The sequence below is a fragment of the Pseudophryne corroboree genome, chromosome 4 (genome assembly GCF_028390025.1).
Source record: "Pseudophryne corroboree isolate aPseCor3 chromosome 4, aPseCor3.hap2, whole genome shotgun sequence".
Taxonomy (NCBI): domain Eukaryota; kingdom Metazoa; phylum Chordata; class Amphibia; order Anura; family Myobatrachidae; genus Pseudophryne; species Pseudophryne corroboree.
The window spans coordinates 665,033,290-665,057,203 of NC_086447.1; the positions used below are offsets into that span (position 1 = coordinate 665,033,290).

At 43.5% G+C, this 23,914-nt stretch overlaps 1 protein-coding gene across 1 annotated transcript in view; it reads left to right on the forward strand.

Moving 5' to 3' along the window:
• The window catches only part of FNDC1 (fibronectin type III domain containing 1), a 399,147-nt gene that overhangs the window by 247,825 nt on the left and 127,408 nt on the right, over window positions 1-23,914 (forward strand). The window contains 3 exon segments of the mRNA XM_063917820.1: window positions 6,430-6,618; window positions 15,826-17,105; window positions 17,108-18,878. Of these exon segments, the coding sequence (XP_063773890.1) occupies window positions 6,430-6,618; window positions 15,826-17,105; window positions 17,108-18,878 (3,240 nt within the window).

The following is a 23,914-nucleotide window of genomic DNA, read 5'->3' on the forward strand; positions in this document are numbered from 1 at the left end:
TATGCTCAGTTCCACTTGAGGCCTCTGCAACGTCTGATCCTTTCCAAGTGGAATGGTTTTCATCAGACAATAAAAATGCAGACTATGGTCCTTCCTCTGGAAGTAAGAAGGTCAATAGCCTAGTGGCTGCAGACATCCCAACTGGACAAATGGAGACCCTTTTGGATATCGGATTGGGAAATTCTGACAAAGGATGCCAGCCTTCAGGGCTGGTGAGCGGTGTCAGGAAGGAGTTGCTTCCAGGGGCAGTAGACCAAGGAAGAGAGTTGCCTGCCAATAAATATATTGGTACTTCGGGCCATATATCTGGCACTTATTCAGGCAAAGGACATCCTTCAGGGGAAACCAGTCCAAATCCGCTCGGACAATGCAATGGCAGTAGCGTACCTCAGCGATCAGGGAGGAACTCGCAGCCAAAATGCAATGAAGGAGGAAAGTCACACGTTAAAGTGGGCAAAACATCATCATTCAGCCTTGCCCGCAGTATTCATTCCGGGAGTCCTAAACTGGGAAGCAGAGTTTTCTCAGTCGACGTGCCATTCATGCAAATGAACGGGCTTTACACCCCGAGGTCTTCCAGATTCTGGTAGTCAAATGAGGGTTACTGGAGACAGATCTCATGGCGTCCCGTCTGAAAAACAAAGTTCCCGCATCCGGGTCAAGAACAAAGGATCCCAAAGCGATCTTTGTGGATGCCCTGTCAGTGAGATGGGACTTTCGTCTAGCCTATGTGTTTCCACCAATCTCCCTGTTACCCAAGGTGATGCGAAAGGCAAAACAAGGAAGGGGCACCGTGATACTAATAGCACCGGCTTGGCCCAGAAGACATTGGTACACAAATCTACAGAGGTTGTTGATGGATGCTCCATTCCTACTCTTTCAACGTCCAGATCTACTGTCTCAGGGTCCTTGCTATCACAAGCACCTGGATCGACTGTCTTTGACGGCGTGGCTCTTGAGACTTTTATCCTGAAAGCAAGAGGATTCATACAAAAGGTAATTCAAACAATGCTCAGAGCAAGAAAACCTTCCTCAGCTAGCATTTATCACCAAATATGGCAAGCCTATATACAATGGTGCAGTGATTGGAAATTTGATCCTAGGTCTTTCAGAGTTTCTAGAGTCCTAGCATTCCTTCAGTTAGGAATGGACAAAGGTCTAAGGGTGGCTTCCTTGAGAGTGCGTCAGCATTGACTGTATGGTTCCAAAAGAAAATTGCTAACCTACAGGATGTGTGCACTTTTTTCCAGCGAATGCTGCACATTTAACCACCTTTTGTTCCTCCTACAGTGCCTTGGGACTTAAGTTTAGTCCTAAAGGCCCTTCAAGTTGCCCTATTTGAACCAATAAAATGAGTGGATTTTAAATGGTTGACAGCTAAAGTTCTCTTTCTACTGGCTATTGCTTCAGCTAGAAGACTTTCAGATTTAGAGGCATTGTTATATCGCCCTCCTTTTCTGATTTTTTATCCAGATAGAGCAGCTCTCAGAACCAAATCTGGGTATCTTCCTAAGGTGGTGTCTACCTTAACGAAGAATTTGAAGTCTCGGCCTTCCAAGGGCGGACCTTTCTGTGGGAGATGCATCGTTGGACGTAGTCCATGCTTTAAGGATCTACACGGATCGTACCAGTGCCATCAGAAAAACAGACACTCTCTTCGTTCTCTACGGATTTCAAAAGAGAGGATGGCCTGCTAACAAGCAGACACTGGTGAGGTGGCTTCGAATGACGATTTCAGAAGCATATTCTCAAGCTGATCTCCCTGTTCCAGCTAATGTCTCTGCTCACTCTACACGTAAGGTAGGTCCATCATGGGCAGCACAACGTGGTGCTTCAGCAGAACAGATATGTAAGGCAGCCACATGGTCTTCCATTAACACATTCATTAGACATTATGCCTTTGATACCTTTGCCTCTCAGGATGCTGAATTCGGGCGAAGGATGCTCCTGTCCAATCAGGAGCATCCCCACCACTAAATTGCTTTGGGACATCCCAATGTTATCCTGTGGATAACCTGTGGACCCTGCAGGAGAAATAATCATTATGGTAGACTTACCGTTGATAACTCTATTTCTCCTAAGTCCACAGGATCCACAGGGATCCCACCCTGACACACCTGATTTGAGGATCCTTTCATTTACTAACCTCTTCCTTCTTGTACGGCAGAGTGTGTGCATGTTCTTTTGACCTGATTCGGGCTCTCTATGATAGGGACGTACAGTCAGGGGAGGCAGTACCTTCCCTGTCATAATGATTGAAGTAATACAAAGAAGATATTTATAACATGTTAAACCAAGGGCAGGAAAAGCCCTATGAAAAAAAAATAGAGTAGAGGCACCAGCAGATCTGCCTCAGTGACAGGGGCATGCCTGCATCCCACTTCAGGGCATGCCCCTGTCAGTGTGGCAGATTTGATTGGTCAGCGGATCCAGCACTGAGCAGTGACTGTTTCCTGCTGTCACTGTCAGTGCTGAGTGTGAATCTCTATCTCCCTCTCCAGGTGCAGTAGAGTCTGCAAAGCAGGGAGGCGCTGTGCTGGAGAGGCACTCTCCCTGCTCTGCTACTCTGCTGGTGTCCGTGTGTGCTGCTGCCCTCCTCCCCCTCCTTCCTCCCACCTCCTTACTCCCACTGGTGAATGCCACCACTGACCTGCAGTATGTCTCAGCTCCAGTACCAGGTGAAGCGATCCTGGAGCTCAGGAAGTTGATGCTGTGTGTGTCTCCTGCATCCAGGTCACATGACTGGTGCTAAATAGTCACGTGACCAGGAAGTGTCAGCTCTACAGAGAGGGTGAGTCCAGCTGTTTATATGGGTGCACAGTTAGTGTATGTGTTGTAGCTCAGTGTGTATGGGGGCACAGTGTGTGTGAGCTCAGTGTGCATGGGGACACAGTGTGTGTATGGAAACATAGTGAGTATATGGGAGTATAGTGTGTGTGTATGGGGGCAAGGGCTGCCATCAGAAATTCTCGGGCCCCAGGACTCAAAAAAATAATAATTAAAAAAAAAATATATATATATACACTGCTCAAAAAAATAAAGGGAACACTAAAATAACACGTCCTAGATCTGAATGAATGAAATATTCTTATTAAATACTTTGTTCTTCACATAGTTGAATGTGCTGACAACAAAATCACACAAAAATTATCAATGGAAATCAAATTTATTAACCCATGGAGGTCTGGATTTGGAGTCACACTCAAAATTAAAGTGGAAAAACACACTACAGGCTGATCCAACTTTGATGTAATGTCCTTAAAACAAGTCAAAATGAGGCTCAGTAGTGTGTGTGGCCTCCATGTGCCTGTATGACCTCCCTACAATGCCTGGGCATGCTCCTGATGAGGTCACGGATGGTCTCCTGAGGGATCTCCTCCCAGACCTGGACTAAAGCATCCGCCAACTCCTGGACAGTCTGTGGTGCAACGTGGCGTTGGTGGATGGAGCGAGACATGATGTCCCAGATGTGCTCAATTGGATTCAGGTCTGGGGAACGGGCGGGCCAGTCCATAGCATCAATGCCTTCATCTTGCAGGAACTGCTGACACACTCCAGCCACATGAGGTCTAGCATTGTCTTGCATTAGGAGGAACCCAGGGCCAACCGCACCAGCATATGGTCTCACAAGGGGTCTGAGGATCTCATCTCGGTACCTAATGGCAGTCAGGCTACCTCTGGCGTGCACATGGAGGGCTGTGCGGCCCACCAAAGAAATGCCACCCCACACCATTACTGACCCACTGCCAAACCGGTCATGCTGGAGGATGTTGCAGGTAGCAGAACGTTCTCCTTGGCGTCTCCAGACTCTGTCACGTCTGTCACATGTGCTCAGTGAGAACCTGCTTTCATCTGCGAAGAGCACAGGGCGCCAGTGGCGAATTTGCCAATCTTGGTGTTCTCTGGCAAATGCCAAACGTCCTGCACGGTGTTGGGCTGTAAGCACAACCCCCACCTGTGGACGTCGGGCCCTCATACCACCCTCATGGAGTCTGTTTCTGATCGTTTGAGTAGACACATGCACATTTGTGGCTTGCTGGAGGTCATTTTGCAGGGCTCTGGCAGTGCTCCTCCTGTTCCTCCTTGCACAAAGGCGGAGGTAGCGGTCCTGCTGCTGGGTTTTTGCCCTCCTACGGCCTCCTCCAAGTCTCCTGATGTACTGGCCTGTCTCCTGGTAGTGCCTCCATGCTCTGGACACTACGCTGACAGACACAGCAAACCTTCTTGCCACAGCTCGCATTGATTTGCCATCCTGGATGAGCTGAACTACCTGAGCCACTTGTGTGGGTTGTAGGGATGTCATACAGGCACGTGGAGGCCACACACACTACTGAGCCTCATTTTGACTTGTTTTAAGGACATTACATCAAAGTTGGATCAGCCTGTAGTGTGTTTTTCCACTTTAATTTTGAGGGTGACTCCAAATCCAGAGCTCCATGGGTTAATAAATTTGATTTCCATTGATAATTTTTGTGTGATTTTGTTGTCAGCACATTCAACTATGTAAAGAACAAAGTATTTAATAAGAATATTTCATTCATTTAGATCTAGGATATGTTATTTTAGTGTTCCCTTTATTTTTTTGAGCAGTGTATATATATATTGGTAGATGCTCAATTAGCTTAGTGATATCATTCAGGTGCTCGAAAGGGAGGGGTATTTCTAAGCAAGAAAAAAAGGCATTTGTTTCCCCCAGCACCCTGAATGATAACCGTAACCAGATATAAATTCCACATAATAATAGAATTCAGAGATCTTCGTTACACATATTTGCGCAAATGTGTGAATAAGCCCCAAAGCCGCATCAAGGCGTCTCTGTATATTTGGGGTCCCTAGCGCTATATCTAGGTGCAGGGTGTGGCACCCCAAAACACCAGCATAAGCCAGAAAGCCCAGCGTAGCATACCAGTGAAAAAACTATAGTGTTAATAAATTAGTATTTAGGAAGCCGAAGCTATAGAGAAAGTGATACAAAAATGAAATGCAATTAAAATAGAGAAATAGGGACCCCAAATATACAGGCTGGCCTGAGCTGCAGCAGATGCATGTGGTAGCAGTCTGGTCCTGTATAGCTCCGCCCCCTCCACTTCGTGTAGCTCCACCCCCTTTTCATGACCGAGATCTTGCAGTGTCACAGGAGGGGGAGAGGATGCTGCAAGCTTCTATTGAAAAGTCAGTGCCAACATGGCCGCTGCCTCAGAGGAGACAGTTATTAAAGATACTAGAGGCACCTCCTCTAGTATCTTTAATAACTGTCTCCTCTGAGGCGGCAGACATTTTTGGAGGGATATTTACAATAGAAGTTTGCAGCATCCTTGCCCCCTCCTGTGACAGTGCAAGAACTAGGTAATGAAAAGTGGGCGTAGTATCTCAGCAGGCGGACAGAGGCATGAGCGGTTCGGGCCCTCTTCTCTCTGTAAGAGAGGCAGGGCCTAGGACAGCTGTGCCCACAGCACCCTCCCTGATGGTGGGCCTGATTGGGGCACAGTGTGTGTGTGAGCAGGGGAAGATAAGTGAGTATACGGGAGCACAGTATATATGTATGTATAAGGGCACAGTGTGTGTGTGAGCTCAGTGTGTATGGGGTCACAGTGTGTGAGCTCAGTGTGTATGGGGGCACAGTGTGTGTGTGTGTGTGTGTGTGTGTGTGTGTATAGGGACACAGTGTGCGTGTGCGGGGTGGGGGAATTAGGTTTAGGCACCACCGGGGGAGGTTAGGTTTAGGCTGCGGTTAGGGTTAGAAGGTAGAGGAGGGGGTTTAGGATACTTACCTCGCCCCTGATGAGATTGCCGTGATCGGGATGCCAGCGTCGGGATACTGACTGCCGGTATCTCGCTGAGATATAATACTGAATCCATACGGCCAAGTAACTTAGAATATTGCAGTCAGCCTAGTTCTCAATGCACCAATTTAACAAGATCAGAAGGCTAGTTGATAGATTAGGGTTAGGTTGCAGGGAGGGGGAGTTAGGCACCTACGGGGAGGGTAAGGGTTAGGCTGCGAGGGGGTTAGGTTTAGGCAATGCCGCAGGAATGTTAGGGTTAGGCATTATAGAGGGAGGTTAGGGTTAGGCGGGGAGGGAGAGGGGATAACACCCCCTACTCACCCCAAGCTGTATGTTGATGTAAATACAGTTTTATTAGCCAGTGCCTCCCCAGTCACTGACCTCACGCACGTCACTGCTCTATGATGCTTCTGCCTTGAGCTTTGGAAAACAACTGAATTGCCTGAGCCAGGAGGCGGGGATATAGGGACGGCCCGTCGCATTCTGGGAGACTGAAAGCTTTGATCATTTGGCGCCAATCCGCTGTTGTTACCTCATATCCTAATGTTATCCTGTGGATCCTGTGGACTTAGGAGAAATAGAGTTATAAAACTGTAAGTTCTTACCATAACGATTATTTCTTCTTATCTTCCATCCATTACAGAGTACATTCTATCATATGCTCCTGCAATGAAACCATTTGGGGGCAAATCCTTATCATACTCAGGAAGAACTTTATCTGCTATAGTTGATGGTCTGCAGCCTGGTGAACGATATATTTTCAAAATCCGGGCAACCAACAGGAGAGGACAGGGCCCTCAATCTAAAGCTTTTACAGTTACTATGCCAGCGGGTAAGCAGCTATTTAAATTAATTTATTCATCTGCTTTCACTGTTACTTCATGATTTTTTTTTATTGTTCTGTTTCTGGCTCCAGAAAAGTTCTCTAAAACATGCCTTGTAGTCTCAGTGGTAATTTTATAGCTTGTAAAACAGAGAATCAATTAACTCTTGTTTAATAAAAAACAGTTGTTAATTTTAAAGCTGATTGTATAACAATATGAGCTACTGCCTTTTCTAATTTACTGACTACGCTAGTAACGAGACTTGCGCCCCCTGTGGGACCTCCTGTGCCTGTACAATCACATATTTGTCCATGTTGTAAATCCACCATGGTTGGATACTCTGTCTACTCAGTTACAGCAGTTAAATCAGACTTTGGTTAAACAAAAGCCTGACCCTCGCCCTCCTTGGACCAAAGTGTCATCTAAGCGGGCCATTTCTTCCTCACAGTCCACGCATGTTTCGGATACTTCGATGAAGATGGCGTATATACTGACCCATAAAGACACTGATGTAGATGCTTCTGATGGGGAATCTACAACACAGGTGGATGTTCCTGACCTCTTGGAGGCTGTCAAACTGATTCTTCAGATTCATGATGAACCTGAACTTCCAGATACGTCTAAGAAACCTGATAAGTTCAAACATTAGAAGGTTACTAAATTAGTTTTGCCACATTCTGACCATTTAGTTGACATACGTCAGGAATCCTGGGAGTCTCCAAGAAAGAAATTCTCCCTGTCTAAAAAGATGCTAGCTCGTTATCCCCTCGCTGCAGAGTTAAGTAAAAATTGGGAAATTTTGTGTTACTTAATTAATAAATAAGTAACAGCAAGGAGTGCTGTAGATTAAAAATAGAATAACATTTAATAACATTCAAACTATTTTCTTTAAAAATAACAACACTTCTCCTGAGGAAACCGCTGGCTCTGGAATAGCGGAGAAACATGTAGAGAGTTACCCGACACAAGCAGGAGCCGCTATAATACAACTGGACATCCTGGGCAATTCACAAAATCCTGGGTACGCCCTCCCCCATAAAAACCTCTTACCAATCTTGGACGGTATTAAACAACAGCCACCTGAGTCCCAGGCCGCACAGTGGACAGTTATTGCGAGAGCCGGATATCAGCATTGAACGTCAGCTTGCAAGCGCTGCTGTGATTTAAGCTCCCTGACGCCATAACTCTTTGACGCCGTGGACGGCACTGAATGCGGATGGCCAAATCAAGTCCTGTGGGTGAGAACTGTGTATAAATCAGGGGTAGTAGCATAGCGTACCCGTTTATCATCAGTAACAACTTGGAAGTTGCATCTGTGAGTTTTTATCCAGGATTGCTTATGACTGACTGTTATAAAAACCATTTTTTTCTGGACTCAATTCAGTCATATCGATAATAAAGGTATTAACCCTATGTTTACGGCAACTGCTTGTGGTTTAATATTGCTATTCTGAAAGCATTCGTTATATTTAAAAAAATTATTTTTAATGTTATTAAATGTTATTCTATTTTTAATCTAGAGTGCTCCTTGCTGTTACTTATTTATTAATTAAACAACACAAAATTTCCTTTGATCACTTTACTGATTTCCAGATAATCAAATAGGAGCTGCTAATATATCTTATATAAAAAAGACAATTGTTGTGAATATATAGTAAATTGTGCCCGATTCTGTCTATCTTTAAGATTAGACAGTCCTGAAAAATTGGGAAACACCGCCACCAGTGGACTCACATGTTGCACGTCTGGTGGTGTCTTCTACTCTGCCTGTCACTACTGTCACTTCTCTGAAGGAACCGACGGATAAGCGTGTGGAGGGTTGCTTGAAGTCTATTTACACTCTTGCGGGAGCTGTGCATAGACCTACTATAGCGGCTTCTTGGGCTGCAAAAGCTATTGAAGCCTGGGTTCAAGAAGTTGAAGCGGAGCTACCTCCGAATTTTTCTGATAATGCCAGACAGTGTCTTTCATATATTACCACAGCCTCTCATTACATTCAGGAGATGGCCTCTGATGCCGGTGTGCTGGCAGCCAAAGCGTCTACTATGTCCATTCTACCATGCCGTATTCTGTGGTTGCGGTCCTGGTCTGTGGATCTGGACTCTAAAAAGACCATGGAGGTGATGATCCCTTTTAAGGGAAACATCCTTTTTGGGGAAGATCTGAACAAGATTGTTGCTGACTTAGCGTCTGCTAAAACTGCATGTCTGCCGAGTACTAATCCTTTGGCTCCGAAGGCTAAAAGTACCACCTTTCATTCCTTTTGACCTCTAAGCAAAGCAAAGGGTCAGGCGTACCCAAACCAGGCTCGTACTTCTAAAACCTCTAAGCCCAAACCTAAACGTTCCTGGGATGCCCGTCAGTCTGCTTCCAAAGCAGACAAGCCTGCTGCATGACGGGGCAGGCCTCCCCCAGGGGGACCCGAGGGTGGGAGGCCGACTTCTGTGGTTCGCCCAGGTATGGTTACAGACCACTTCGATGCCTGGGTGAGGGAAGTTGTCACTCACGGATACACCATCTCTTTCAAGAAATGTCCCCCTCGCCAGTTTTGCTCAACAAATATCACTTCGGATTCGTTGACAGCAAAAACTCTACATTTGGTAGTGCAATCCCTCCTGGACACAGGAGTGATAGTGCCTCTGCCTCTGGCTCAGAGAGGCAGAGGGTACTATTCAACACTGTTCCTGGTTCCGAAACCGAATGGATCCTCCCGGCCCATTTTCAACCTTAAGTCTTTGAACAAATTTGTGAAGGTCTCCAAATTCCGTATGGAAACTCTTCGCTCTATTGTTTTGGTCTTGGAGCCCAAGGACTATATGGTATCTCTGGACATACAGGATGCTTACCTACATATACCTATTACCATGTCGCATCAGCAATATCTGCGGTTTGCTATAGGCAACCTACATTATCAATTCCAGGCCTTGCCTTATGGACTGACCACAGCTCAGCGAATCTTCATCAAGTTCATGGTGGTCATGACGGCCCTTCTCCGCCGTCAGGGTATCAAGATCCTGTCATATCTGGACGACTTGTTTATCCTGGCGAACTCCCCAGAGGTTCTCCTCCGTCATCTGGAACTGACGGTACAATTCCTGCAAGCCCACGGGTGGCTCATCAACTGGAAGAAATTCTCGCTGGTCCCTGCTCAGAGCATGGTGCACCTGGGGGCGTTACTCGACACACACGACCAATGGTTGTTTTTGTCTCCGGAGAAGGTCCTGAGAATTCAGGACAGGATAAGATGCTTCCTCTCTCGCCTACGTGTGTCGATACACTCGGCGATGCAAGTACTAGGCCTCATGGTGGCGACTTTTGACATGGTATAGTATGCTCAATTTCATTCTCGCCCTCTGCAGCGGTTAATCCTTTCCAAGTCGGACAGCCTGCCTCCCCGGATCAGGTCTCACATAATTTCCTTGACTCCGGAAGTTTGTCTGTCTCTGAGTTGGTGGCTCCAGGACCAACAATTGAGCAGGGGTTGTCCCTTCTGGATCTTCAACTGAGTCCTAACGATGGATATCAGTTTGCGGGGTTGGGGCGCGATGTTGGAGCAACACTCTCTTCAGGGTCGGTGTGCCAGGGAGGAATCTCTCCGTCCGATAAACATTCTGGAGCTGCGGGCAGTGTTCAATGCTCTGAAACTGGCCCTGCCTCTGGTACAGAACAGGCCTGTTCAAGTACAGTCGGACAACGCCACCACGGTGGCATACATAAATCATCAAGGTGGCACTCGAAGCCGCAAGGCAATGACGGAGTTGTCAAAGATTCTTCTATTGGTGGAACACTATCTACCAGCCATATCGGCAGTGTTCATTCTGGGGGTCCTCAACTGGGAAGCGGACTTCCTCAGTCATTAGGACGTACATGCCGGAGAGTGGACCCTTCATCCGGAAGTCTTTTAACTCCTAGTGGACAAGTGGGGCCTACCAGATGTAGACCTGATGGTGTCTCGTCACAATCACAAGGTTCCGGTCTTCGGAGCAAGGACAAGGGATCCTCAAGCAGCGTTCGTGGACGCGCTGGCAATTCCATGGAACTTTCGGCTGCCATATGTGTTCCCTCCGGTGTCACTCCTGCCCAGGGTAATAAGGAAGTTCAAGCAAGAACGGGGAATACTACTTCTAATCGCTCCTGCGTGGCCCAGACGTCATTGGTTCTCAGACCTGCAGGGTCTCTCGACAGAGCGTCCCCTTCTACTTCCGCAACGCCCAGACCTCCTCGTTCAGGGCCCTTGTGTCTACCAGGATCTGGCCAAACTGGCTTTGACGGCGTGGCTCTTGAAGCTTCAGTTCTGAGGGCCAAAGGATTTTCTGAGGCGGTCATTCAAACTATGTAAACCGGCTTCGGCTCAGATTTATTATAGGATTTTAGAATTCTTACTTCACCTGGTGTGCAGCTAAGAATTATGACGCATACAAGTTCAGTACTGCCAAACTTTTGGCTTTTGTGCAACAGGGCCTGGATTTAGGCCTTCGTCTGGCCTCCCTCAAGGTTCATAGTTCAGCCTTGTCGGTATGGTTTCAGAGAAAAATTGCGTCTCTGCCTGACATTCATACTTTCACTCAGGGTGTTTTACGGATTCAACCTCCCTATGTCCCTCCTGTGGCTCCTTGGGATTTATAGGTTGTTCTGGATGCCATACAAGAGTCTCCGTTTGAACCTCTTGAGTCTGTGGAACCTAAGTGGCTTACACTTAAGGTCTTGTTTGTGCTGGCTATTGCCTCTGCTAGAAGGGTTTCAGATTTGGGTGCCTTATCCTGTCGGTCACCCTATCTGATTTTTCACCGTGACCGTGCGGTTCTTAGAACTCGCCCTGGTTATCTGCTTAAGGTGGTGTCGTCTTTCCACCTTAACCAAGAGATTGTGGTTCCAGCCTTTTTCTCTCCTGGTTTGTCTTCCAAAGAAAGGTCTTTGGATGTGGTACGGCCTCTCCGTATATATGTGAAGAGAACCTCCTCTCTTAGGAGATCTGATTCTCTCTTTATCCTTTTCGGTTTTCACAAGCGAATAAGCAGACCTTAGTCAGCTGGATTATTATTATTATTAAATTTTATTAATAGGGTGCCACAAGTGTTTTGCAGCGCCGTACAAAGGACAGTACAGGGAGACAAAACTTAGCATAACAGTAAATAAATAACAAAGATGGAGTGCAGGTAACAAAGAGCACCACAATTCTCATACATAATACAGCTTAGATGTAAGTACCAAGGGAGTAATCATTGTACGGCTTGGGGCTGGCGGCCATAGATAGAGAGGAGCCTTTACCAGTAGGAGAAAATGCAAGTAAAGAAATGTGTCGAGAAGAGGGCTTAGACAACAAGAGGAAAGAGGGCCCTGCTCTGAAGAGCTAACAATCTAGTGGGGAGGGGCGACAGACAGATGACATGAGGTGCAAGCAAGCAGAAGGAAGTCCGATGGCGGTATGCAAGCAGAGCAGAGATGTTCAAGGCATGGGGATGGAGGAGCAGCCTAAGGACTAGGTTATGCATTGGAGAGGTACGTTTTGATAAATAGGTGGGTTTGCAGTGCCCATTTGAAGCTTTGCAAGGTCGGGGAGAGTCTAATGGAGCGGGGGAGCGCGTTCCACTGAAGGGGTGCAGCACCGGAAAAATCCTGAACTCGTGCATGGGAAGAATGGTGATTGCACAAGCTTATGTGCAGGCTGGACTTCCAGCTCCTGCTACTATCAAGGCTCATTCTACTCGGTCTGTTGGACCTTCTTGGGCGTCCTGCCGTGACGCATCCCTAGAACAATTGTGCAAGGTGGCTACGTGGTCCTCAGTGAACACGTTCATCAGGTTCTATGCCTTTGATACTTCTGCCTCTCAGGATGCTTCCTTTGGACGCCGGGTTCTTGTGCCTGCTACAGTGCATCCCCTCCCATGAGGAACTGCTGTAAGACATCCCAATGTTATTCCCTATGGAATTACAATGTACCCCGCTGCAGAAAAGGAGATTTATGGTAACACTTACCATTGTTAAATCTCTTTCTGCGAGGTATACTGGACTCCACAGGACGCCCACCCTGATGCACTTAGCTTCTTTTGGTTTGTATGGAATTTGCCGCTGGTACCTTCTCCTGTCGTGAGAATGTAGTTATCTTTGGCTACTAACTACTGTCGTCTCTTTTACCTGCTGCTGCATTGGACTGGTTAACAAAACTGAGCTCCAGTGCCTGGAGGCGGGGATATAGAGGAGGCGGTGCAGTGCATCCTGGGAACAGTCAACGCTTTAGCCTGTTGGTGCCTCGGATCAAGATCCAACTCTACATCCCGATGTTATTCCCTGTGGAATCCAGTGTACCTCGCAGAAAGAGATTTAACAATGGTAAGTCTTACCATAAATATCCTTTTTATAAATATAGAATTTAGCAATGAGTCTTCATTATTTATATAAATTTTAAAGTTATTCTCTTTGACAATAATGCTTCCATCAATTTATTTCCCCCTTAACATGTGCATAATTAATCTGAGTACTATATAGAAAAATAATAATCTTTTTTCCTTTTTTATTGCTCATAAAAAAATTAAATTCTACTTTTTTTTCACATGTACATTGATGTGTGCGTAGTTCATGGCTACACCTTCGCTTCCCATTCCAAACGCATTCAATCATCCTGTTTTGTTGTTAATTTTGTATATTTATGTTTAATCTTCTGATTTTTGTCTGTTACATGTGCTGTCTGCAGCTCTGTTCTGTCAGTTTAATTGCAGCTGTATTCTGTCTGCTTAATTGCTGTAGCAGCATACCTGTTGCGAAATGCCTTGTTACCTAATGGGCCCTACAGATTCGATGACCCGCCGCCGAGCTGCCCGCCGGCTGATATGGCAGACGGGTGACCCAGCGGGGGTGGGGGGGACGGGGGGAGGTGACGGGGGGAGTGAAGTTTCTTCACTCCCCCCCATCACCCGGCTCCATAGCAGTGCATGCTAATATGGTCGAGATTGTCCATATTGGCCTGCATGCATAAGCGACCCGACACCAACAATGAACGAGCATGGGGCCGCGCATCGTTCATTGTTGGTGCCTACACACTGAACGATATGAACAAGTTCTCGTCCATTAATGAACGAGAAGGTTCATATTGTTCAGTTAAATCTTTCAGTGTGTAGGGCCCTTTACTCCAGTATGTGGTTTCTTGTTAAAGTCAGGAGTCTGGTGGATGTGCAGCAGCACAGTTGCACTGAGTTAGTAATTAAAGGGAGCTTGTCTGTACTGAACCTTGTCATTGGTTAGTGTTCCCTTTATATTCCCAGTCTGCCCATTATTTCATGCTGGTCATAGAATTGGGTTGCTGCGTGGGCCTTTGGGCCTCAGTATCAAGTCCCAGTCCTGTTTGAACACTGCTTCTTAGCTATAGTTCTGCAGAAGCATTATTTTTTTTGTCCCTGCAATCAGTCCATCATTTATGTCCCTGTTTTATGTGTTTATATGAGTGCATTGTGTGGTTCTTGCGAGAGACTGTCAGTTCCATTCCACTATAGTCTCTCTTTCTCTCTCTCTCACCGTGTACATAGTCTCAACCCTTTCAGTCTGTCCTCAGACCAATCTCTTTTCTCAGTCTGTCCTTGTCTATCTTCTACACTGCTCCTTTGTGTTGGTACTGTGGTTGCCAGGAGTAATATTGACTGGCCAGAGGTATTCTGTGTTTGTATTACAGAAAGTAGGTGATAACTGCTGGGCGCCAATCCAAATGACAATTCGTGTAAAACTAGACAATTGCTATATCATGTAACAAAAAAATCACTGTCAAATATATAAATTAGATACGTCCCTTAGTAATACTTTAGTTCAGGCGTATAGGGATTTCTCTGGATTTCTCACAGATGAATGGACACTTTCTCCGGATATCAATCGACGATATCATACAAAACAAGAGGATGAAAAATTCTCGTGTAATACAGTTTATTTTCTTGGCATATAAAACAAAACAAAATCTAAAAACTATACCATATAGGTAAAGAATCTTTTCGCAAAAAACAAAGCACATGCAGCAATAGGGTGATATCTGTGTTGGATGTAGAGGTGGTAATTACCAGATGGTTGGAGGATATAAATCCTCAATAAAGGAAGTTCTTAATCACCAGTCAGCCTCCCGGGTAATGGCATCCTGGATTTTGCGGCAATCTCCCCTTCACAGACCGCAAAGAAATCCCCTCAGCTGCGCCGACGCGTTTCAGGCCTTACTAGGCCCTTCCTCAAGGCTAATGTGCTTTCTAAACAAATCTCATTCCTTTTATTCCCAAACCATCCAATCACATACTTAATTGGGATAAATAATTAAACCTGTGGAAGGACATGGTGTCCTCCCTCTGTTTATCCATGTTATCATGACCACGTCATATAAAAAGAGAAACAGATATTCTTAAAAACAATCCATGCTAAATGAAGTGTCCAAAATACATTGTTTACACCACTATTAAAATATCATGCTGTATAGATAAATAGCTAGCACAAATATCCGTTGAGCTGTAGTAGGATTGGGTTACACCCCCATTTGGTGTATTACAGTCTAGGCAGCCGGTTGTGCGCACTGGAAAAGTGCTCCATTTTTTTATTTCCATTCTGTGTTTGTATGTCTGTTCTGCTTTCCCTCTCTGTATTCAATTGTTATACACTTCTGTGATTGCCAGTAGCGACTACTGTGGATTAGGAGCATTGCTTGTCATTTATGTACCAGTTGATATGTGTCTTATCCGGTCCTGATCCCACTGTGTGTTATATTCCAGCTATTTACCAGTACCTGCCAGTCCAGCTTTATCTAGTCCTTGTCTAGTGTGTGCCTGTCTGTCCAGCTTTAACCACTCTGTGCATGGTGGGTGTCTACTGCAGCATATTTCCTTGCATTTGCCCAGCCTCCAATAGTTTCCTTGTCCACATTAAGACCTGGAGGCATCTGAGTGCTGGGTGGACTTAATCCACCTGGGAAAGGCGGCTGCTAAAGGTGAAGCTTTAGTACGCAGGAGACTTGAGGATTGCTGGGCTTGCGTAACAATCCATCCAGATACATTCCCCGGATCATTTCTATCAACACTCAGTCCTGATATACTCCCCAGATTGTAACATTGTCTCTCTTTTAATTGTTTTTATTACTTTTTCATCACTGTTTATTTGATACAGCAGAAAGGAATCTTTATTTTTTTGTAAATGCTAATCAACATACATGTTAATAGAGTGTTGTATATTTTACGATTTTATTTTGTTTTTTGTAGCTAGTACTGCAACCAAGAATCTTTATCATCAATCTCAAATAGAGGATTTTGCTAAATTGGAAAAGACAAAGCAAGAAAAAGTTCCAGTAAAAAATGTTCCTTCAGAATCCTCTGAAGAAGATAGCATAGACAATTTTAGGGATCATGAGGATACATTGTCACAGAAACAAGTTCACAAAGTCTGGATACCCAATAGAAAAACAGATTATTCAGAGACTAACTCTCAATCAACTGAAGTGACTGATGATGCTGAGACTACAACATTAACACCTAAGCTTTCAACTCCAAGTCCTAGGAGACGAATCCAGCCACACTTAAATAATCGATTTAATCCAAACATTGCTAGAAGACCATTTAGAACAAATTCTTTCAATTTACGGCGAAAACTAGTGGCTTCAAAACCTACTCCAACTACAAAAGTAGTAGATGAAAACAATGAAACAGAGGATTCAGAATTTCATGAGATAGATCATCATTCCACAATGGAAGATAAACATAAATCTAACAATGGTGAAGAAATAACCAATGAAAGTAAAGAGGTAGAAAGTTTAAATAATAATGATAATTTAGAAAATCTGGCATCTAAAGTGTCTCAGACAGATTCAATTACAAGAGAATCAAGTACCAAAATAAATGTACATAATGTTGACAGTCTACATGAAGTAGAAAAAGACAAATCCTTACCTACCTCGCCTTTGTCTAATCCATTAGTGAAAGAAGCCACTTCTTTAAATAATAGAAAAGATACAAGTAGGACTTCGATCATGACAGGGATTACTAAATCTTCTAATCTTGAAAAACTGCCCACAAATCACAAACCACATTTTGCCCAGATACCATCACCAAGCATAGATGAAGAAGGCATAGACATAAGTGAAAGTGATGAATCTAGATCATCTCCTCCTCAACAGTCTTCAAGACAGACTAATAATAGGAATCCTATTGTAACAATTCCAAGGCAAGCTCATTCTAAATTGGTTCCATCTTCTAAAGTTGATCACAAACAATCACATTCTACTCCTATTTTAAACAGGGAACCAACATATTCTGCACACAATTATACAATCTCTGACCCCAATTCTAATAAAGGCAGCAGAGATTCTGGTTTGCAAGACTTCCAAACTAAAACATTCAAAGGACCTCATTCATCAAAGATATCTAATTCTAAAAGTAGGCAACAAACAATAGCCAGAGCTGCTTTAAGGACACTTTCATCAACTACTATTCCTCCTACTACAACCACTGCTGCTGCTGCTACTACTACTACTACTACTACTACTACACAACAACAACAACAACAACAACAGCAACCACTACTGAAGCACAAACTACTAGTAAATCATACAAACCAAATATAATGGCCATTGATAATAAAGTATCCTCTTCCACTAAACAGCCTTCTGTCCCATCGTTCTCTGGAAAATCAGCTTTAGATATATTACAATACTATAGAAGAAGGAGTTCTCAAGTTAGCTCTAATGTTGGACGTAAAATAACATCTAATGGTAATTCAAAAAGTGGGCCTGTGACAACTACTCAAACTACTACATCAACAGCAGTTATATCGATCACTATACCCCCAAAAATGATAACAAAATTTACTGATGATAAATTACTAGAGGTCCCTATAAAGAAAGATCCATACTTAAGTTCATCTGAAGTGCCTTTTAAATCTTCTAAATCTAGACAAGAAATGTACATGAAAGAATCTAAAGAAGTGCTTTTACCTATTACACCTGTCATACATAAATCCAAGAAAGATGGTCAGAAAACATCTTCAACACCAATCATAACATCCAACAGGAAAACTGCTACCTACGATATACCAATCAAGAAGGACATCACTGGGACAAAATCTAAGCAACTGAAAGTATCAACAACTAAGGAGAGTCAAATTCCATCTGTTGCTTCTCATTTATATAATGAAAAATCAAGGAACTCTGAAGAGGTACATGAAGAACAACCAGAGGAAAGAAAAATATCACAGAATATGTACAAAAACCCAAAATATAATTTAGCAGTTTCCACAAAGCCAACAGCAGCATCTAGGATAAGTTCAGCCGTGCCAATTCCTCAATTAAAGTCAAGTAATTCTCAATCAAGACACATGGTTGACAGTTCTCAAAGTAATGGAGAATCATCACCATCATATGTAACGCAGAACAAACATGCTGGACTGAAGAAAACATTTGCTAAACAGGGATATGATTCTTTAACACCATTATCAGGTGATCCTTTGATCCAGACTGATAGCTCTGATGTTGAGGAAGATCATGATAGTCAACATCAAACAAAAACATCAAACATGGGAACGTCTTTCCCATTATCTAGAACAGTCCACAGCTCAAGGCAGAGACCGATTAATAGGACAAATGGCAGAATCCCTGCAGAAGGTGAAAGGAGAATCGGCAAACCATATGTTTCATCTGCAAAAGTTGTGGACCCAATGAAACATATCCCCACAATTCTAGAAAAATCAGAGTTTTCAACTTTAGACACAAGTAATATCCACAGCATTCCTAAAAAACAACTACGTGAAAAGGTAGAAATTCCCACATCACCTTTAAGGACAAGATTATCTTCATACTCTAATGTTCGCTTGCTTAAAAACAGAAATAGTAATGGGAATATTAATAATAACAAAAATTCCTTGGAAACAACTTTTTCTGAAAAGCAATCTATGAAGCTGGAAGATGAAGATGAATTAAGTGCCCCACCTACATTAAAAGAAAACAATGAAAAGTCATCTGGAGCTTCTTTATTGAATTCTAAACAATCTGTTATACCAAGGAGAGCAACTACAACGGTTTCCCCAACAACAAGTAGACCTCAAAGCTCCACCAGAGCATCACCTTACCGATTACTTCCATCGAAATCTAGACAACTAAACTATGGCAGATCAACATTTCACAGGACTACGCCTTCACCAACTACCTCTCAAGTACGTACTGCATCTCCTACCTATTCATCCTCCTTGCTACGTCAGAGAATGTTAAATTCAAGATTAGGATCTCCATTAAGAAGGCAGTTTACAAGACCCTCCTATAGACAAGGTAATTAGCTCTCTCCTTATACTAAAATTGTACATAACTGCACATAATAAAATTGAAATAGCATATTATGATAAAAACTAGAGATGAGCGGATTCGGTTTTACTCGGATTTACTCGGTTCTCAAAACGGTATCTGATTGGCTATCCAAAACACGTGACATCCGTGAGCCAATAAGATGCCGTTTAGAGAACCGAGTAAATCCGAGTAAAACCGAATCCGCTCATCTCTAATAAAAACTATTTATTTTTGAGATGTGAAAAACATGTCTGTTGTGCAACATAACCAAGCATATTTGAAAAAATCTTTTTATTCCTTAAACATCTTTTGTGTAGATGACTATTTCATATTTTGAATTTACATTTTAACAATTAATGAGACTTATTGAATCAAAAATAATTCCCAAATAGTAGGCTATTGGTGGATATGAGGAATTTTGCTTGTAATTTGTAATTAGTATTTATTGAGCGGTGAAGAAATGTTCTAAAGATTTTTTATTCACAAAGCTTCCCTTGACATTTCGTATCAGATGAGTTGTTATTATGTGCTGTGTGAATGGGAAGCAAAAGTAATAATTAACTTTAGCTTGTCCTGAATATTTATAAAGTTCTGCGGTCAGGAGGTCTACAGTGACAATGGGCCTGATTCAGACCTGGCCGAAGGTCTGGGGCAACATGCAGAGTCCAGATTATCAGGAATCTGTGGCTGCACAAGGTCCATTGCCCATGGTTCCCCTATGCCGCTGCCTGATTTACAGGCAGCAGTGTAGAGGGGGTGGGCAGGGGGTGCATGGAGGCTTGCGTTCCTGGAAATGGTGGAGTGTCGCACCCTTTTTCCGGGAGGGGAGAGGCCTGGGTCTATATGTCACCACACAGACTTCCTGACCTCACAGAATCCACTTCAGTGGGCCAGCTAAGTAAGATGGAACTTACTGAGCTGGCCATCTGCTTGGAATATCGCGACCACATTGTAGCATCCAGTTTACAACGTCGGTCACAGTGCTGGGATCGCAGCTACATGCAGGAGGCATCTTTTCTACTGAGACGTCTCCTGTATACCCCCCCCCCTAGAAATTGGATAAAAATTCAATCTAGCTTGCATGCAGCATTGTATTTTCAGATAAACAGAAAAAATAATCTAGCCGCCAAACTGCAATGGATGTCCCAATAGGCTAGATGTAAGAAGCTGCTGAACACCTGCTGACAAAATTGACAGTTATCTCTCAGAGAATACACAGACAAAAAGGTAGTGGATCACGCTACACACATCAGCCAAAATATCAATAAATTAACAAGGTAGTATACTTACATTTTTTTTTAAAAGCACATACAAGTGTGTAGTAAACAACACAATACAATCATAAAATATCAGTAACACACCTGGGTACTGTATGTATTAAAATATATAATATAATATAATCATCACCACAAACTCAAGATGAATATTAGCCTCCTATAAACATAACAGTATGTGAATAATAACCTTAGTAGGTGACAATGAGTGGCTAGCAATAATGTGGAAAGAAGAATGGGATCTCATACATATATCAAAGTCTCACCATAATGTATAGTGCAAACAGCATCCAAATCCGGACTTTACATTAACACAGAAATATATTGTTCCAGTCAGTCCTGCTATATATAAACTGATGGTGTAATAAAAGCAGACCCAGTGGCTGTAAATGCAGTTCAGATGTCTCAGTATATTCTCACAGGTGAACCTGCAGCTTAAACTCCTCATTGGTTAAGCAGATTACTCTGCTGGTGTCATGCCCAGTTAGGAGCCAGCCCTTAGCAGTAAGAGCACAATATAATGCAGCACTGGGACCATCTCATATGTCAGGAGAGCCCTAGCAGCGTAGTCAGGCTGTGTTATCACTCTGAGCTCCTATCCTGGTCCGAGGTAGCAGTCTGCGGCAAGTTCATTTGCTGTGCCTGCGGGTGGTTGCCTTTCACAAAGATGATAATAGAAGGCACAAGGATGTGGTAAATAAATGGTAAGTGTCCTGTGATTGGTACGCTGTATTACTCAACCCATTTCACTGCAAGTATGTAGCAGCTTTTTCAAGAGGCAGAAATACTTCCATGGGTACTGAGACAGAATAAATAGTGAACCATTATATTGCTCACAAGTGTATCAGATAAATTGCATTTTCATCCATCTCTGAATCAGGCCCTATATCACCAGTGAGTATGTTGACCTCACTATGCTGTTGCCGAGATCCCAACATGGGGGTAATGCTACTTAGAGCACTTTACCCATGTGGATGTTATTACTTAAAACATGGCACCTGTGTAAAATGCTCTATGTAGCATTACACCCATATTGAGGTGATTGTCCACCAAGACTAGTTTTGGTGAAAGGTCTTGACCTAAGGTAGCACAACTATTTTTTTTATAGATCATCGTCTGCTGCATCCTCTCAGTGCATGCAGTTCTGCTCAGTTGAACCAGTATTCAAAACACAACATAAAGCATATGACAAAGGGAATACAAGTGATTTATTTAAGAAAAAATAATGAACATATTGTTAACTTGAGAAAATTGTTCAATAACTTTTAAAGAGAGCAAAGCCATGATGGCTTTGGGTGACTGTGACGTTTTAGTATCTTCAACACACTTTTCGTACATTACAATGATGTTGTATGTTTGTGTTAAATTTTAAGTATTTGTCAGTTAGAGGGGCTATGAGATATTAAATATACCCTCAGTAATGCTTACATAGAGGATAATGACCAACCTCACTCTTTATGTACATGCTGGCATGTAATTGGACTGAATTGGGTTCTGAACTTTGCTATGAGTTTATGTAGTGCTATAGAGGGGTCTGGGTCCAGGAAGTAGGAGGGGCTGGGCCAAAGAAGTGCCAGGTGGCACTGCAGACTTCAGGGTATCATTCCTGGCACTCTGTAAGCCAAATACAGGTGTTAGAGGTGGTAACTGTGCCTTCCTGTTAGCCTTGTGCTCTGGGAAATGGCACCACTCGCATATGCCTAGTGATGTCCATGAAGTCATAGTAGCTGAAAGGCAGTCATCTAGTCATATTCAAGAAAGCCGATTTTATGTAAATCATGGTACCCATATGACCTGACATAGGCCAGGGCCGAAACTAGGATTTTCATCACCCGGGGCAAGGTGGTAATTTGCCACCCACCCCCCAAAAAACAAACAAACATGCAAACAAACAAACAAACAAACAAACACTGTCAGACTAAAATAATCATATCGTCAAAAAATTTGAAAAAAAAGGGGATACTATTGGACAATATTCCCCTATGTGCCCCAAATGCCCTAAGCATCACATGCTCCTCCAGCAGCGTGTTCCACTACATGCCCCCCTGTGTGTCCCCATACATTGCACTATATCACTGCACTACATTCCCATATCCACTGCATTACATCACTCGTACAACATCCCTACATGCTGAACTACATCACTACACTACAGCGTGTCTTCTCAATGGTGTGTCAGCGGCAGCTTGTTATCGGTCGGTGCTGGCCAGGCAGCAGCCGGGATCATAGCCTGCTTAAAAACACAGCACCAACAGCTCACCTGAGCACCCCCTCAATTCCTGCACCCGGGGCACATGCCCCCTTAGCCCATTTTACGGCTCTGCATAGGCTTCATCTGGGTAGCAGACACTGTAACCAGCTAAAGAAAGCATTACTCACTGAACCCAGTAAGGTTAAGAATATTGATCTCTTTATTTTGGACTGATGCCCAAACCAGTTTAAGATGCTCAAACTAGCTTGAGTAGTTTGAGCATCTTTATTGCTGTATGGCAACTATAAATGTACCATAATTTTGATATGAACAATCAGAACTGTATGAGGCATATTTGCTAATTATTGTGGCAATAAGAAAGTAACAATCCCCCAAATGTACTAAAAATCACATGCCGGGACAGGAGCTCCGATAGGATTCATTCCCTGTGATGTGTAAAGAAGTAAAAAGTTCACAAAAGCAATCACTTCTTCATGAGCCGGGTCCACTCTGCGCCTGCACGGCCTGCTAACCGGAGGAACCTTCTCCCGGTGTTTTCTACGATCTGTAGCCCATAGGCTACAGCAACATAATGCTGAACATGGCATAAAACTGCAGGGGCCAAACTTAGTAATGCTTAGTATAGCAACTTCATTTATATATTTAATGTACTACATGGCTCTGATACTGACATAGTTATAGCTGTCATATATTATCTTTAATTCTTAATGCTGTACCATATAATGTTGCTTACATTTTAAGTACACTCATCACATTCCTGCAGTTGAACCAATCAACTCACTGGGAATTGGTGACTATTGTGGAAGCACTGTGGTAAATGTAATAGCCAGTGACTTGAAGGCAACGAGTCTGCATAATGTTTTAAAGTAACAATCATTTAAAAAGCCAACTTTGTCGCCAATGCCCCAATGCTTGCAAATCTCTGGCTATTACATTTACCTCCCCCCAGGGTTATTTATAATATATTTGCTCGATTGGTGTCAGAATAATGTGCTTATTTATAGTTTATAAATGTATTGGTGAATGAGATCATTAACTCATGTGTCTAAAGGGCCCCATACACTACTGTGACATGTCCATCTGACATGTCGCAGGCGATCGCTGGCAATCACCCCGGCAGCCTCCTGGGCGGCAGGATCGCCCAAGATACATTGTATGCTTTCCTTTTGCATATGATGTGTCTTGGGCGATCCAAGCCACGCCTGCGGGGTCGGACCAGATTGAATGTGCAGCACATTCAATCAGGAGTATACGATCCGATGCTCACGGGGCCATGCGTCGGATTGGATTGGATACACAGGCAAAGTGCCCGATTTCACCCAATATATTGGGCTGAAATCGAGCATAATCGTTCTAGTGTATGGGGCCCTTTATATTTGTTTTATACATTTTGTTTATCAAATAAGTTGTGTATGTAACTAAATTTGACAGGTGTATGCATATACTTAGCTGTCATACCTTATAGATTCAGATGTCCATCTTTTTTTTTTTCTATGATACAGTTATCCTGGGGTGGGTAACTAGTTATTGTCAAG